The sequence below is a fragment of the Pristis pectinata genome, chromosome 18, assembly GCF_009764475.1.
Source record: "Pristis pectinata isolate sPriPec2 chromosome 18, sPriPec2.1.pri, whole genome shotgun sequence".
NCBI classification, from domain to species: Eukaryota; Metazoa; Chordata; class Chondrichthyes; order Rhinopristiformes; family Pristidae; genus Pristis; species Pristis pectinata.
In genome coordinates this window covers 19,390,169-19,404,941 of record NC_067422.1, presented here as the reverse complement: position 1 = coordinate 19,404,941, position 14,773 = coordinate 19,390,169, and the positions used below count along the sequence as shown (strand labels likewise).

Sequence of the window (14,773 nt, the reverse complement as noted above, 5' to 3'; positions counted from 1 at the left end):
ACAAGCTGTAGGACAGACATTTAAAATCGCTAATGTAATTTTAAAAATGGTAATGGAGATCTGTGTTTTGGAATTACAGAAAGCAGCAATAATGTCTAATTATTGTGTTTCTCCATGTAATATGGAAAGCAACATTTTGAAGCTTTTCTCCTTAGCTGACTCTTCAACTAGCACTATGCTGAAATGAATAGCAGTGTTTAAGGAAAATAGTACTTTCAAGTGCTATGTATAGCTTTTTTCCCATCAATTTTCTTCATTCCTTTACATTAGTGAAGATAATGATTACTTTCTGGGATTAGGTTATGTGGATATTTATTGCTCTCCAGAACGCTCTAAGTGACCTTGTCCAAGACTCAGGTATTAAGCCTATTCGATGTCCACAGAGCACCATGTGAGCACTTTGTGTAAAGGTTAATCAAGTGTAAATGGGTTTCTCCCTCCATAATTTTGGGATGATATCTCAGCCAAAACTCGTCAACTGAAATTGTGGATTGAACTTGGGGTCTTAGTCACATTTGACTTAGTGACTGTTCAGTACAACTAGCTCAGTAAACCTTTTAACTGCTTGTCTATATATGCTAATATAAATTAGTGATTCAAGTTTGATTTTAAAAATACAACCAAAGTTCACATTTTGAACTGGATGTCATTTTTAACCTGTGCCACTATATAATCTGAAAGTGTGTTTTATGTTAGTTTTTAGAACTTCTTTATTGACAGGATTAGTCTATGCATTTTTAAAAAAAACATGATTTGTAACTCTTAACTGGTGTTTTCTCTATTTCCAATGGAGTTCAAAAGACTCTAAGATTAATGGTCAGCAGGAGGAGTATAAGAAACTAAAACAGGAGCTCGAGCGCAAAGTGCAAGAAGTGGAGGCACAGCTTGCTTTGCAAAAACAGGTATGGCAATTAGAATTTACAATTAAACCTTTTTAAGGCTTGAAACATTAATTGTTGTACTTTGATATATGGGTTGCTTGGTTAATTTGCCATTATAAATTGTCTCTAGTGTGTCAGTGAGTGGTAGAGTTAGTGATCAGTTGATGGGAATGCAGAGACAATAGTTTATGTGGACAATGGTTGAATAGGATTGCTCTATGAGTCAGCATAGACTCAGTGGACCAAAATGGCCTCCTTTTATGTTGTATGGAAATATGATTACTAGCAAAACATGATATGTGGGATTTTGGTGTCAGTCTTGGGGTTTGCTGAATCTTGGTGGCCAGTGGTGATATTCACTTCTTGTTTAATACTTTATTGGCAGCCCTGGTGGCTTTTGCAGCAAGTAATTAGTAACTGCCTTGATCACACATACAGCCACCTACTTGGAAAGGCCTTCCACATTATTGTGGCAAAGCCAGCTGTTGTAATTGATCTCTTGCAATTTTTCATTCAGTAAGAGGCTCAGTTGAAGGCACTCCTCCTTCATGGTTCAAAACTTGTAGTACGTTTTCCACTTAAGTATAAAAATCCAATCTGATACCCCAGTAACAGCTTGTCCCTAGGTTACGAACACCCAACTATGGATACCTGTACACATGAATGAGCTTCCATAATATTATTAAATTCAAATGTCTGACATGCGTACGTACCTTAGTTCCCATGCACGCCAGAACTACTTTCCTCTCTCTCTCCACTTTCAGTACTTGTTTTTTCTTATCAGTCTTAATAGAACATAGAACATTACAGCACAGTACAGGCCCTTCGGCCCACAATGTTGTGCCGGCATTTTATCCTGCTGTAAGATCTAGCTAACCCTTCCCTCCCACGTAGCCCCCCCATTTCTCTATCATTCATGTGTCTATCTAAGAGTCTCTTAAATGTCCCTGATGTATCTGCCCCCACAACCTCTGCCGGCAGTGCATTCCACGCACCCACCACTCTCTGTGTAAAGAACTTACCCCTGACATCCTCCCTGTATCTTCCTCCAATCACCTTAAAATAATGCCCCCTTGTGTTGGCCATTGTCGCCCTGGGAAAAAGTCTCTGACTGTCCACTCGATCTACGCCTCTTATCATCTTATACACCTCTATCAAGTCACCTCTCATCCTCCTCCTCTCCAAAGAGAAAAGCCATAGCTCACTCAAGCTATCCTCATAAGACATGCTCTCCAATCCAGGCAGCATCCTGGTAAATCTCCTCTGCACCCTCTCTAAAGCTTCCACATCCTTCCTATAATGAGGTGACCAGAACTGAACACAATACTCCAAGTGTGGTCTAACCAGAGTTCTATAGAGCTGCAACATCACCTCGCGGCTCTTGAACTCAATACCCCGACTAATGAAGGCCAACATACCATACAGCTTGCATGCTTTTGATGCCATTCATAAAACTGTGGAGGTATGGTTACCATATCAGCTGATTTTGTGTATTTTCCAGTTTATGGACTTCTGTAAAAAGGGAACCGCTTCGTAACCAGAGGACAGCCTGTAATGTATTGTCAGAACTGCCATTTTTCAGATGAGGTTAAACTGAAGTCAATGTCTGCTTTGGGAAAGCATTTAAAAAAAACCTATGCTGGTATTTTGAACACGAGTTTGAGTTCTCCCGTGAACCCTGGCTAATACCTATTACACAATCAACATTACTAAAACATTTTGCTGGTCATTATCACGTTGCTGTTTGTGGGAGCTTGCCATGCATAAATTGATTACCATGTTTTACTATAGTAGCTATAATACAAAAATGCTTCATTGGCTGCAAAGTACTTTGGAAGCCCAGAAGTTGTGAAAGTCACTGTAGAAGTGCACCTTTCTTTTTAGTGTTATCGATTGGATAGTCTGGGACTGCGTGGATAGTCACAGTCTTTTTCCCAGGGTAGGGGGGTATTTATGAATGATCTGACTGCTATCTCGGGAATTTGGGATGAGGAATAATTTTTTTTAACAACTAAGTAAAGGCCTATCTGAGGTGAAATTAAGGATCACTTCTTCATATAGAGGTTGGTAGAAATTTAGAAGTCTTTTGCAAATCTCTATTGATGTGAGGTCAGTTGTTAATTTTAAATCTGAAATTAATAGATTTTAATGAATATACTAACAAACATGAATTAAGAGGTGGAGTAGGCTATTTGGCCTCTTGAGCCCGCTCCACCATCGTGGCTGATCTTTCAGCATATCTACCTACTCCTGGTAAGCTTCACCCCTTACTTTTTAAGAATTATCTATTTAAAAATATTCAAAGACTTTGCTTCCACTACCAGTCTAAGGAAGAGTTCTGAAATACTTGTGACTCTTTCAGAGAAAAGGATTCACTTCACCTCTGTTTTAAATGAGCGACCATTTATATTTAAACAGTAGCCCCAGTTCAAGATTCTCTCACAAGAGCAAACGCCCTATTCACATCCACCCTGTCAAGATCCCTCAGGAGACACAAGAGACTACAGATGCTTGAATCTGGAGCAACAATCTACTGGAGGAACTCAGTGGTTTGAGCAGCATCTGTGGGGGTGGGGTGGGGGGGGTGGTTGATGCAGGTCTAAGTCCTGATGCAGGGTTTCGACCTGAAACGTCGACCGTTCCGCTCCCCCCTCAGACGCTGCTCAGCTTGCTGAGTTCCTCCAGCAGATTGTTTGAAGATCACTCGGGATCTTGAATGTTTTGATCAAGTCCCCTTTCACTCTTCTAAGCTCCAGTGGATACAAACCTAGCTTGTTCAATCTTTGCTCACAAGACAACTCAACATGTACCAGATATTGGTCTGGCAAACCTTCTCTAATTATTTGCAGCCTTCCTTAACTAAGAAGATCAATACCGTACACAGGTATTGAAGGAATTAAAGATAGTAAGGGATGGAGGGAAAAGGAAGGTATATGGCGTCAAGAATTTAAGTAGTGGTGTAACAGTCTCAAAGGGTAAATATGCATATTTCTGTTTCCATGAATGAAATGAGTTATCTAAAATATTTCAACAACTGTACTAATACCTGTGTATTTGTAACATGAATCAAAATTTTAGTGACAACCTCGAGGCTATTAGTTTCTTCTGTTACATACCAGCAACAACAGAAACACATCGAGTCAGGTAAAAGTGTTAAAAAAACTATTTTATTAATAACTACTTGTAATAATAAGAAAAGTAAAAATGTTAGATATTAAGCATAATCCCCAAAACTAAACAAATTCCCAAACCCCCAAGTCTAGGAATAGTTCTCAAAGTTCAGTTCAGCAAGTCATAAGGTGTAACGTGAGCAAAGGCTTTTGCAAAACCACCGTTGACTGAAGAGAAAATGTAAAGAGAATATAGAGAGAATTTACAAAATTCACATGTTCCACGATGGAACCCATATGACACCTCAATCACTGATGATCTCCATTGCTTTGTTACAAAGTATCTGCCACCCCAAAGGCATTCGATACATGGCCGCCCACACAAATACCTGTTTCCCACTACAGGTTGACAACTAAGTGGACTCCACTTGTTTGCTCCAAAAATCCATACATGGATTGTATGTGTCAGACACAGCTATGTTCTTCATCCATTGATACAGAGACTGTCGGTCAGTCCCACTCTCCCCCTCTCTCTCCTTTTCAAGTCACTGATCAAAACAGCCAGCACATTGTAATCTTGCTGTCATGATGACACCCCACACGCACACGCGCGCGCGCACACACACACACACACACACACACACACACACACACACACACACACACACACACAACCTCTCTACTGTCCAGGTGCCTTAAAGGGACCTTCACCAAATAGCAACCTGGCTTGTAACACTTCAGCTCTCCAGGCCAAACTGGAAATAACAGTTGGAGTTTCTCTTTGCCTAAAATGGTCTCTTGACTTCCAGAAGAACACATTTCACTTGCTGAGTCCAGGAAGTTTAGATACAGAATCAGAATCAGATTTATTATCCCTGACGTATGAAGTGAAATTTGTTGTTTTGTGGTAGCAGTACAGTGCAAAGACATAAAAATCTATAAGTTACAAAATGAAATAAATAGTGCAAAAAAAAGGAATAATAAAGCAGAGTTCATGGATCATTCAGAAATCTGATGACGGAGGGGAAGGAGCTGTTCCTCAATCATTGAGTGTGGGTCTTCAGGCTCATGTACCTCCTCCCTGATGTTAATAACGAGTGGAGGGCATGTCCTGGATGGTGAGGGTCCTTAATGATGGATGCCGCCTTCTTGAGGCACCGCCTCTTGAAGATGTCCTCGATGGTGGGGAGGGTTGTGCCCATGATGGAGCCGGCTGAGTCTATAACCCTCTGCAGCCTCTTGTGATCCTGTGCATTGGAGCCTCCATACCAGACTGTGATGCAACCAGTCAGAATGCTCTCCACCATACATCTATAGAAATTTGTAAGAGTCTTTGGTGACATAGCAAATGTCCTCAAACTCCTAACGAAATAGAGCCATTGGTGTGCCTTCTTCATGATTGCATCAATGTATTGGATCTAGGGTAGATCCTCCTGAGATGTTGACAACCAGGAACTTGAAGCTGCTCACCCTTTCCACCACTGACCCCTCAATGAGGACTGGTGTGTGTTCTCTTGACTCCCCCTTCCTGAAGTCCACAATCAGTTCGTTGGTCTTGCTGATGTTGAGTGCGAGGTTGTTGTCGCGACACCATTCAACCAGCCAAACTATTTCATTCCTGTACACCTTCTCGTTGCCAACTGAGATTCTACCAACAACAGTGGTGTCATCGGCGAACTTATAAATGGCATTTGAGCTGTGCTTGGCCACACGGTCATGAATGTAGAGAGAGTAGAGCAGTTATTGCACCACCTCCATCCTGTTTGTTAGTTGGAAATCCATGAGCTAACCAGTTTACAGTTATTAAGAAATATTCATCTGCTTGTGTTTGACCATTATCGTGCAAAGGGCTTCTTTTACGGGATGAGTTCTGAGATTTAAAAAGCAGATGAATGGGTTAAGCATTAACACTTCCAAAGGCTTTTGTGGATGAATCTAGACTTGTTGGACTCAAATTTATTACTTAACTGTGAATATTTTGAGCCTTGTATACAACAAAACCACAAAGGTTTCGAAAAAAAATAATAACAACTGGACTGGTGTGTGTTCTCTCGACTTCCCCTTCCTGAAGTCCACAATCGGTTCCTTGGTCTTGCTGTCATTGAGTGCAAGGTTGTTGTTGCAACACCACTCAACCAGCTGACCGGTTACCAGAATCAGCAATTTAGTCCTTCTGACTCCATGTAGATGCACCACTTAACTTAAACCGACTGAAATTGTGTGGCCTCCCAACACAGACAATGGTTGCTGCTGCTGTCAGGAATAACCTATAGTTTGTCAAGAATGCCTCCCATTAAGGCACTAATGTAGCTTTCTGGAGTTGAGTGAGAAGAATCCATGCACTTGCCTAATAGATCTTTCACATTAGTGAGCTGGATTGGTTTGTTAATTTTCAGCAGTAGCTTGCAATGGTAAAGAACAGCCTGATTTGGGTATCTGATTATTGAGATGAAGATTGGCGCATTGGTGGAGAGTCTGTGTTAGAGGATGCAAATACCAAACCATGGGGGACATTAACCTATGGGTATTTCTGAAGCAGCCAGAAAAAAATGTGAGATAAACTGGAAGTCATTCCATTTGGGCTACGGACACTTGAGAAATTTAATGTTGCATGTCTTCATGACGTTACTTTCATCAGGAGAAAAGTGGTGGCCCTCATGGAGCAGCAAATGTGAAAATTAGACAAGACCACATTGGAAGCGTACTGTGAATGCCACCTTAACTTGGATGAATGTTACTCTGCCCTTGGTCATTCATCACCCCACTTACCTGCAGAAAATTGTCCTCCAGTGCATTGCTAATGGGAAAAGCAGGTGAGAAAAGAGGGAGGTGAGGGTGGAAGGACACATGGAGGTCAGGACTTTGCTGAAAGCATCTTAACTATTCACCAGTTGCAACCCCTCATTCATTATCCTGATGCTATTTCTTACCAATAACCAATTAAGTAGAATTGGATTATCCTTGCCAAGGCCTTCAGAGGTTGTCAGTTAAAGGCACTTCCATAGTCATTGCAAGGATCTGAGCAGTCTGTTCTCACTTCTGCTGAAGCTGCAGGTATTGCATGACATATAGGACATTAAGTGCTAGGAAAAAGAAGGGTAGTACACAAGGCTGTGAATGTGTGTTACACAATGTTAGATTGATAAGTTCCAATTGTGAGGTATTTAAGTATATTGTTCTACTGTTTTACCATTTTTGGTTGGTTTCTTGCAAATGAACATCTCCACAGTAAGGCATGAATTGCAACGAGTAGCTTGGAGCAGTGAAAGGGATTTTTGTGTGCTTATAAGACTGCTTTCTATTGGGTGAGTGATAGGAAAGGGAAAAGCTGACTTTGTGTGTGGTTGTCCAAGCAGTAGTATACACCACTGCTAATGCATTACCCACATTGTGTTCCTCTTCCTCCTTGAAATATTCCAAGGAACCTTTGTGTTTTGCATCTTGCTCCAACTCCAGGTCCAAATCTCACAACTGCGCAATGCTATGTAGAGCACAGCACATTATATCAGTGCTGAATACTCAAGGGTATTCCAGATCTGTCCAGCACACCTTCTCTATACCATTATCTTGTTGAATCACACATCTAGTTGACAATTGGCTTTAAGAATATCATAATAGGAAAAGAGTAGGCCGTAGGCAGAGCAATCCTGATCAGCTACTCAATAAGATAATCTGATCATGTTCTCAACTCCACTTCCCTGCCCATTCCCCTTGACCTGATTTTCCCTATAGTCCAAAAATCTGCCTATATTCAATGCTTCAGGCTCCACGGCATCTTATCTTGAATGGGCAACCTCTTATTCTTTCTAAATACCCCCATGAAGGAAAATGTCCGGTCAGGATTTATCCTGTTAAACCTCTTCAATAAGATCTTTTATTCTGCTAAGGTTCTATGAGCATATATTCAAATTTCATTGTATAGCCCCATTATTACAGGAATCGACCTAATGAAACTTATCTGAGCTGCCTCTAATTCAAATATATCTCTCAAATAAGGAGACCTTGTTTATTGCATTCAAGATGTGGACACCAGTCCTATGTTGTGGGATGACTTAACTGCCTTTGCACTTTATTTCCCTTGCAACAAAGGTAAGTTCATTGTGTCCTTCCTGGATCTCATAGTTCTATTCGACCATGCTTTAAATAGATATCCCTGGACTCTGAGCAACCATTGTTAAGAGTGGCTCAGGGAAAACAGACTGCCACAGGATGAAACCATAATGATAGCTGCTTGGGATTCTTTGCACATCAGCTGCATGTTAATAAAGTAGAAGTCCTTGTAGTTGGTGTTTGCTTTTGTGTGGTCTGTGGTGTTTTAACTGCTGCCTTATGTGCAATTAATGGGACCTGCATCGATGAGGAGCCACAAATCCAAGTACTCACTTATACTGATTGGCAAAATAAGTGCATGTGATCATCTGCACTTGCAAATAATCCTTAAGCCACAATGTGGGCTGGCAGTTGTGAGATCCTTTACGTCTCTGTGGCAGAACTCTGGTAGTAAACAGACAGAAAGAGATTGAGGTGGAAGGTGACTTTTACGTGCCTGGTAATGTGTAGCCATCTGGCCAACCTAACTACAGCTCTTCTTCCCACAGACAGCATACAGTATATCTGCTGTCACCTAATCCTCCTGTAACACTAGGGTTCCAACATATTTTAAACTTGGAGACATGAGAGACTGCAGATGCTGGAATCTGGAGCAAAAAAAATAAACTGCTCGAAGAACAGCGGGTCAAGTGGCAATTGTGGAGGCAAAGGGATGGTCGATGTTTCAGGTTGACACCCTGCATCGGGACTTTTAAACTTATCCTATACCTATAGGAAATTGTGTTTCACTGCTGATCCCTTTCCTCCTGTGAAGTTGCAAGTCTGTGTGGAGCAGACCTGTTCCTGCTATAATAATGTTCTTGCTGATGGTGCTGGTGAAGCTGCTCCTGCAGCTGTAGTATTGCCAGCTGAATTGGTCCTCTTCTAAACCTAAAATAACAGCATAAGCAGCACCCATCTGATTGATTGAAGCACCAAAACGTTGATCAGGATTAGAAGAGTCCTAAATTGGCAAAGTAATCTCTCAGCACAAATACTGTGCTTGAAAATTCAGTTCTCTTGGCACATGAAATAGATTTTTGTTTGCTAATGTATTCCTACCACTGTTAAAATCAGGGACAATCTATATGAAATACAACAAAAAATAGAGTAATTGTTTTCCATTTCTGCTTTTTGTTATATTTAACAGTTATAGATAACCTGCAGTGGACTATTGTAAATAGTACACTTCTGGAATGGAAGCAAGTTATTCTTGATGCTGACGGATCACTCGAGGATAATAAAGAACAATAGGGTGAACACACTTCTGATGTATTATTATTTTTAAACATGCTTAAATAACAAACAATCAGCAACTAATACTGCAGAAATCTCCATGACAAAGTTTCTGCTTCGTTAAATCTTAAATCCTGTTTTGTTAAGATAATGTTTCAAAGAGGACGTAAGATCTATTGAACGTACTCAGTTCTACAAGGGCCCAGCAACATGGAAGAACATGCTTCCATCTTCATAGAGGCAAGTACTATGAATGCCAGTTGTGTTTCAGCTATCAATATTTCCATGAGTATGTGTATAACAATGAAAAGTGGAAAATGTATCATTAAGCAGATTCACTCAATTGTGTCAATTTTGAAGTTGGCTTCTGGAGATTTTATTTTGGCTTCCAAAGTGTTATCCCATTCTTAAAAAGTAAACTGAGGGAATTCCTCCTTCCTAGTGGAGTAGAGTCACAGAGTAATTCATCGTGGAAACAGGCCCTTCAACCCAACTCGTCCATGCCAAGCACTTGTTACATTTATAGTCTTTATCTTTTAATAACTAAAAATCATGCCTCTCAATATTTTTTAAGTAAGGAAATGAGAGATTGGTTAAATAATATTTTGGTCTGTCCTGCTAAAGTTTTTGTTGTCCAGAATATTTATTCACCTTTTTCTTTATATGTTTGCTTTATGGGAACTTGGTTTATGTGGAGCCAAATTTCCATGCTTTGTCCATGAATTTGCATCTTAGGCATTAGAACTTTAAAAACCCAATTTCAGGAGTCCCCTGCCAGAATAATAGTCCTTTCACTGCTTTAACAGAAAGCATTTTATCCAAAGTATTGTCCTATTGAGGCCAGCCTAAGCTGGGACAAACCTTCTTTGTCTTTGTGCATGACTAGTTCAAACTGAGACAATATATTGGAATAGTTTGTAATGTAGGGCAATTAAGCAAGGAGATGGATAAATGACCCTGGGAATACAGAGATGCTTCACACCCCTACCAATTCTACATTCAATAGAGGTTTTTTTAAAACACCAGTTCATGCTGGGAGAATCAAGTTTAGAGGTGATCACTTTCTGGAGTCTGGTTATCCAACCTGAGCTCAACATGACATGATCATTTGTGCTGGGGAACAGTTGGGTGTATAATAGTCCGGAACCATTTGGGCTCAGTTTATGTCCATCTGCGCTTTGAAGGCAAGCACAAGAGACAGAGACAGGGAGAGAGAAAGCAGACAGCAAGCAAAGTGAATTTGGCAGTATTTATACGTGAGAGTGAAAGAGAGTGGGTGGGGGTGGGGGGGGCTGCAAACATGTGGAGTGATGATGGTTATAAGTACTTGGCTCAGGTCTAAACAAGTTTAATTTTATACCCAGACAGATTTGTATTACTGTCAGCTCAATGCAGTCATTGTAAACTGAGAAATGTGGCAGGGAGCAACTCTGTTTATGTATGTGTACCTAGCTAGAGAACTATAATAATGGGGAAAATTGAAAAGGGAGGAAAATGGTAAGGATTGTTTTTTCAAACAAGAAGACATAAAATTACTGTTTTACTTTGTTTCACCTTTAATCTCAAGTTCTTCCTTGTATTCCAACCACCAGCAGAAATACTTCTGCATGCCTCTGATTTGAATTGTGCTTCCATACTTAGGATCAGCTGCATTATTTAAATAGGCTCCCCTTAGGACCTCTCCTGGAGATTCAGGGAATGATTGAAAGGTTGCAGAGTCTTTGTGTTACCTTTTAAAAGCTGTTCTTAACATTCAAACTTTTTTTTAACAAAAAGTAAATACACATTCCACAGCTTGCAGAAAGAAGTACTAGAGATAATCAATTGCTCAAGATTTTAACCATCGAAATGGCAGAATCTGGTATTAAATTACACATTATTATTTGTATGCTATTGTAACGCATCTAATTTAATGAGTGTGAGGTACATAGTCATCATTACTTTATAGGATATAACACATGTGGCATGAGCCCAGAAGTCCAACTCTAATGGCATGAACATTGCATTTTCCAATGTCAGGTAACCTGCACCCCTTGTGTTTCTTTCTCTCTCCTTCTGGTCCACAGATTCTTTCACCCTCTTTTTCCTACCTCCACCCTTCAGCTCCCTTAGTTTGGTTCCCCTCCCCCACCTGGTTCAATCAGCTGATCACCCACACACTTAACCTACTAGCTCTCCTATCGCCTCCCGACTAGTTCCATCTGCCCATCATCCCTCCCTTATCTGGTTTCCTATCACCTTCCTTACTTATCAGATTCCAGCACCTGCAGCCTTTTGTGTCTCCACTTTTCACCTTCCAGCCTCTGTCTCTATCTCCATCCTTCTCTCCGCCCACCTGGCACCATTTGTCCCCTTTTTTTCTCTCCCTATCTATCTCTACCTATCACTCACCAGCCGCTGTCTCCACCTCTCCCCCTCCCTCTCCCCAACCTGGCTCCATCTGCCCACCAGTCCCCTCCTTACCTGGTTCTCGCCAGCCCCTGCCTCGCCCTTCCTTCTCACCTCTTTATCCCAGCTAGCTCTCCTCTATACTTTCTGTTCTGATGCAGGGTCTTGATCCAAAATGTCAACCATCCCTCTGCCTTCACAAATGCTGCCTGCAGTTTGATTTTTTTTTGCTCCAGACTGAAGCATCTGCAGTCTTTTGTTTCTCCAGTAAACCCATTTTCTAGCCTAGTTTCATGGAAAGGAAAACACCAGAAGAAAGAGAGGACATCTTGCCTGTGGTGTTCATGGAGAGCAAGCCTTCCTATCATCCCACAAACTCTTGCCCCCCCCCATCCCCTCACAACATCGTGCCCCCCCCATAAAAGATGTACAGATAATTCCAGTCATGAGCACATTGTTGTACCTTCTTTATATATTAATTGTTTAACACTCTTGCACTTTATGTCACTGGGTCATTTTTCTGCTGCCTGTCCTTCAACATTGTTTCATCTTGCAGGGGTAGAAATAACAGGGTGTGGTCATTAAAATCAAAAGGAAAAGTTGCAGTGGGCTAAAACATATCTTCAGGTGCAAAATTCAGCACTTTTTCCCTTTTGTTTTGCCTTTCAAGCATTTAGACTTTGGGGAGGTGCAGCTTTTGAAAGACACTCTTCAGTTCCTCATCTAAAGCGACATTATTGGTTTGTGAGCCTTGAAATGTTATTGTGACTTTTCTATGCAGTGTTGATATAGCTGCGTCTAATCTTGTCCTCTTTATTTAGGAATGTTGGAACTGTAGATTCAGCAAAATAGATCAAAGCAGATCCCTCTGGCATTTTAGTGCTTCCTTTTTGTATGTTAAATGTATATTGTGTAATGCTAATTTTTATACCATTGTTGCCTTAATAGAATATTTAAAATATTTATCACTCTATGATTCATTTATCATTGTTACTTTATGGTAGTTTCACTGAACCAAATATAAAATACTATTATCTCCTCAAACTTTCAGTTATTTGATGAATATGGGACTCACAAGAAAATGTTACTGAACGTTTGCTTTGTGTAGTGATAATTTACCCATAATTAATCTGAGTTAGTTCTCTTCTGATAGCTGTAAACTAAGCAAATAACTTGTTGCAGAACAATCTTTATTAAAGCACCAGAAATGCACTCGATCATTATCAGAATGCTGTGATTTTGACTTTTCACCAGTTTTTTAAAAAAATATTATCAGCTCCTGTGATGGCCAGTCTTAAGGGTGGAAGAGTCAGAAATGTTTGGGTTCAAATACTGGGTTAGCTAATCTCAGGTGAAATGGCAGTCAAGATTTACAATTAGCTGCAGTAAACCAAGGCCTCATTAAATCTTAGTGTTATCTTGGTGTAAATGACTGAAGTATTTACCAGAGACGAAAAAAAGAGTTGAGGTTTGGAAAGCCAGTTATGTTTGCAAAAGAATTAAAAGGGTATCTTGTTTAATAAGTGTGCATCTTTTTTCTTTATAGATCCTTTGAAAAGTCTGCATGCATTGTCTAATAAATTAAAACAGAAAAAAACAAAAAAAGTCTGTCTCATAGGCTAGAACCTTGGTCAGTCCTCTGCTGGAGTACTGTGTGCAGTTCTGGTCACCATACTACAGGAAAGGTATGATAGGATGTTGCCTGGGATGGAGCAGTTCCGTTACTGTATAAGGAGAAACTGGAGAAGCTAGGGGACTTGATTGAGGTATATAAAATTATGAGGGGGAGATAGGGTAGAGTGCAGGAAACTTTTCCCCATGTCAGAGGGAGATAAAACTAGAGGACATAGATTTATGATAATGGGGTAGAGATTTAGAGGGGATATGAGGGGGACCTTCTTTACTCAGAGAGCAGTAAGTACCTGAAATACACTGACTGAGAGAGCGGTTGAAGCTGGGCCACTGATAGCATTTAAAACGTGTCTAGACAAGCACGGTGGGATTAAGGCAGAAAGGTGCCCACTGGTCAGCATGGATGAGTTATGCTTAATGGCCTGTTTACATGCTTTGTGATTCTATGACTGTAAGATTCTTAGGGACAGGATTTATTTGCGTTTGGGAAAGTTAAAGTTTTTTGTCATGGGCATACATACTGAGGGTATAAATGCATGAAAATTAGCTTTTTGCAGTAGCAGCACAGTACATTACAAACATGACAAACATAAATTACATTAACTTAATTAATATAAATTATACATAATTTACATGACAAAATAAACAAAAGCAAACATAACGACATTAGTGCAAGTTGAGGAAAATATAGTCTGAGGTAGAATTAGAGTTTTTCAGGTTGGTTCAAGAACTTGATGGCAGTAGGGAAGAAGTTGTTGAACCTTGAGGTGTGGGTCTTCAGGCTCCTGTACCTCCTGCCTGATGGCAGTAATGAGAAGAGGGCCTGGCCCAGAGGGTGGGGGTCCTTAATGGTGGATGTCGCTTCCTGAGATATTGCCTCTTGTAGATGACCTCGATGGTGGGGAGAGCTGTACCTGTGATGGAACAGGCTGAGTCCACCACTCTTTGTAGCCCCTTGCGTTCCTGTGCATTGGAGTTTCCATACCAGGCTGTGATGCAACCAGTCAGAAAGCTTCCCCCCTGTACATCTGTAGAAGTTTGTCAGAGTCTTTGATGACGTGCCGAATCTCTTTAGACTTCTAAGAAATTAGAGACACTGTCATGCCTTCTTCATGGTTGCATAAATGTGCAGGGCCCAGGATAGGTCCTCTGAGATGTTGACACCTAGGAACTTGAAGTTGCTCACCCTTTCCACTGTGGACCTTTCAGTGAGGACTGGTGCCAGTTCACCTGACTTCCCCTTCTTAAAGTCCACAGTCAGTTCCTTGATTTTGTTGATGTTGCGGACAAGGTTGTTGTTACAACATCACTCAACCAGCTGACCTACCTCACTCCTGTATGCCTCCTTGTCTGTGATTCTGCCAGCAACAGTGGTGTCATCAGTGAATTTGTAGATGACGTTGGAGCTATGCTTAGCCACACGGTCGTAGATATAGA

At 40.7% G+C, this 14,773-nt stretch overlaps 1 protein-coding gene across 5 annotated transcripts in view; it reads left to right on the top strand.

Moving 5' to 3' along the window:
• The window catches only part of ccdc57 (coiled-coil domain containing 57), a 112,575-nt gene that overhangs the window by 25,960 nt on the left and 71,842 nt on the right, over window positions 1–14,773 (top strand). For 4 of the 5 annotated variants that reach the window (XM_052033136.1, XM_052033135.1, XM_052033139.1 and 1 more), the window contains exon 3: window positions 794–902. The exons of the other annotated variant lie outside the window; for it this stretch is intronic. In XM_052033136.1, coding sequence (XP_051889096.1) covers window positions 794–902 — 109 coding nt within the window. The remainder of the gene's footprint in view (window positions 1–793; window positions 903–14,773) is intronic. 5 annotated transcript variants of the gene reach the window in all.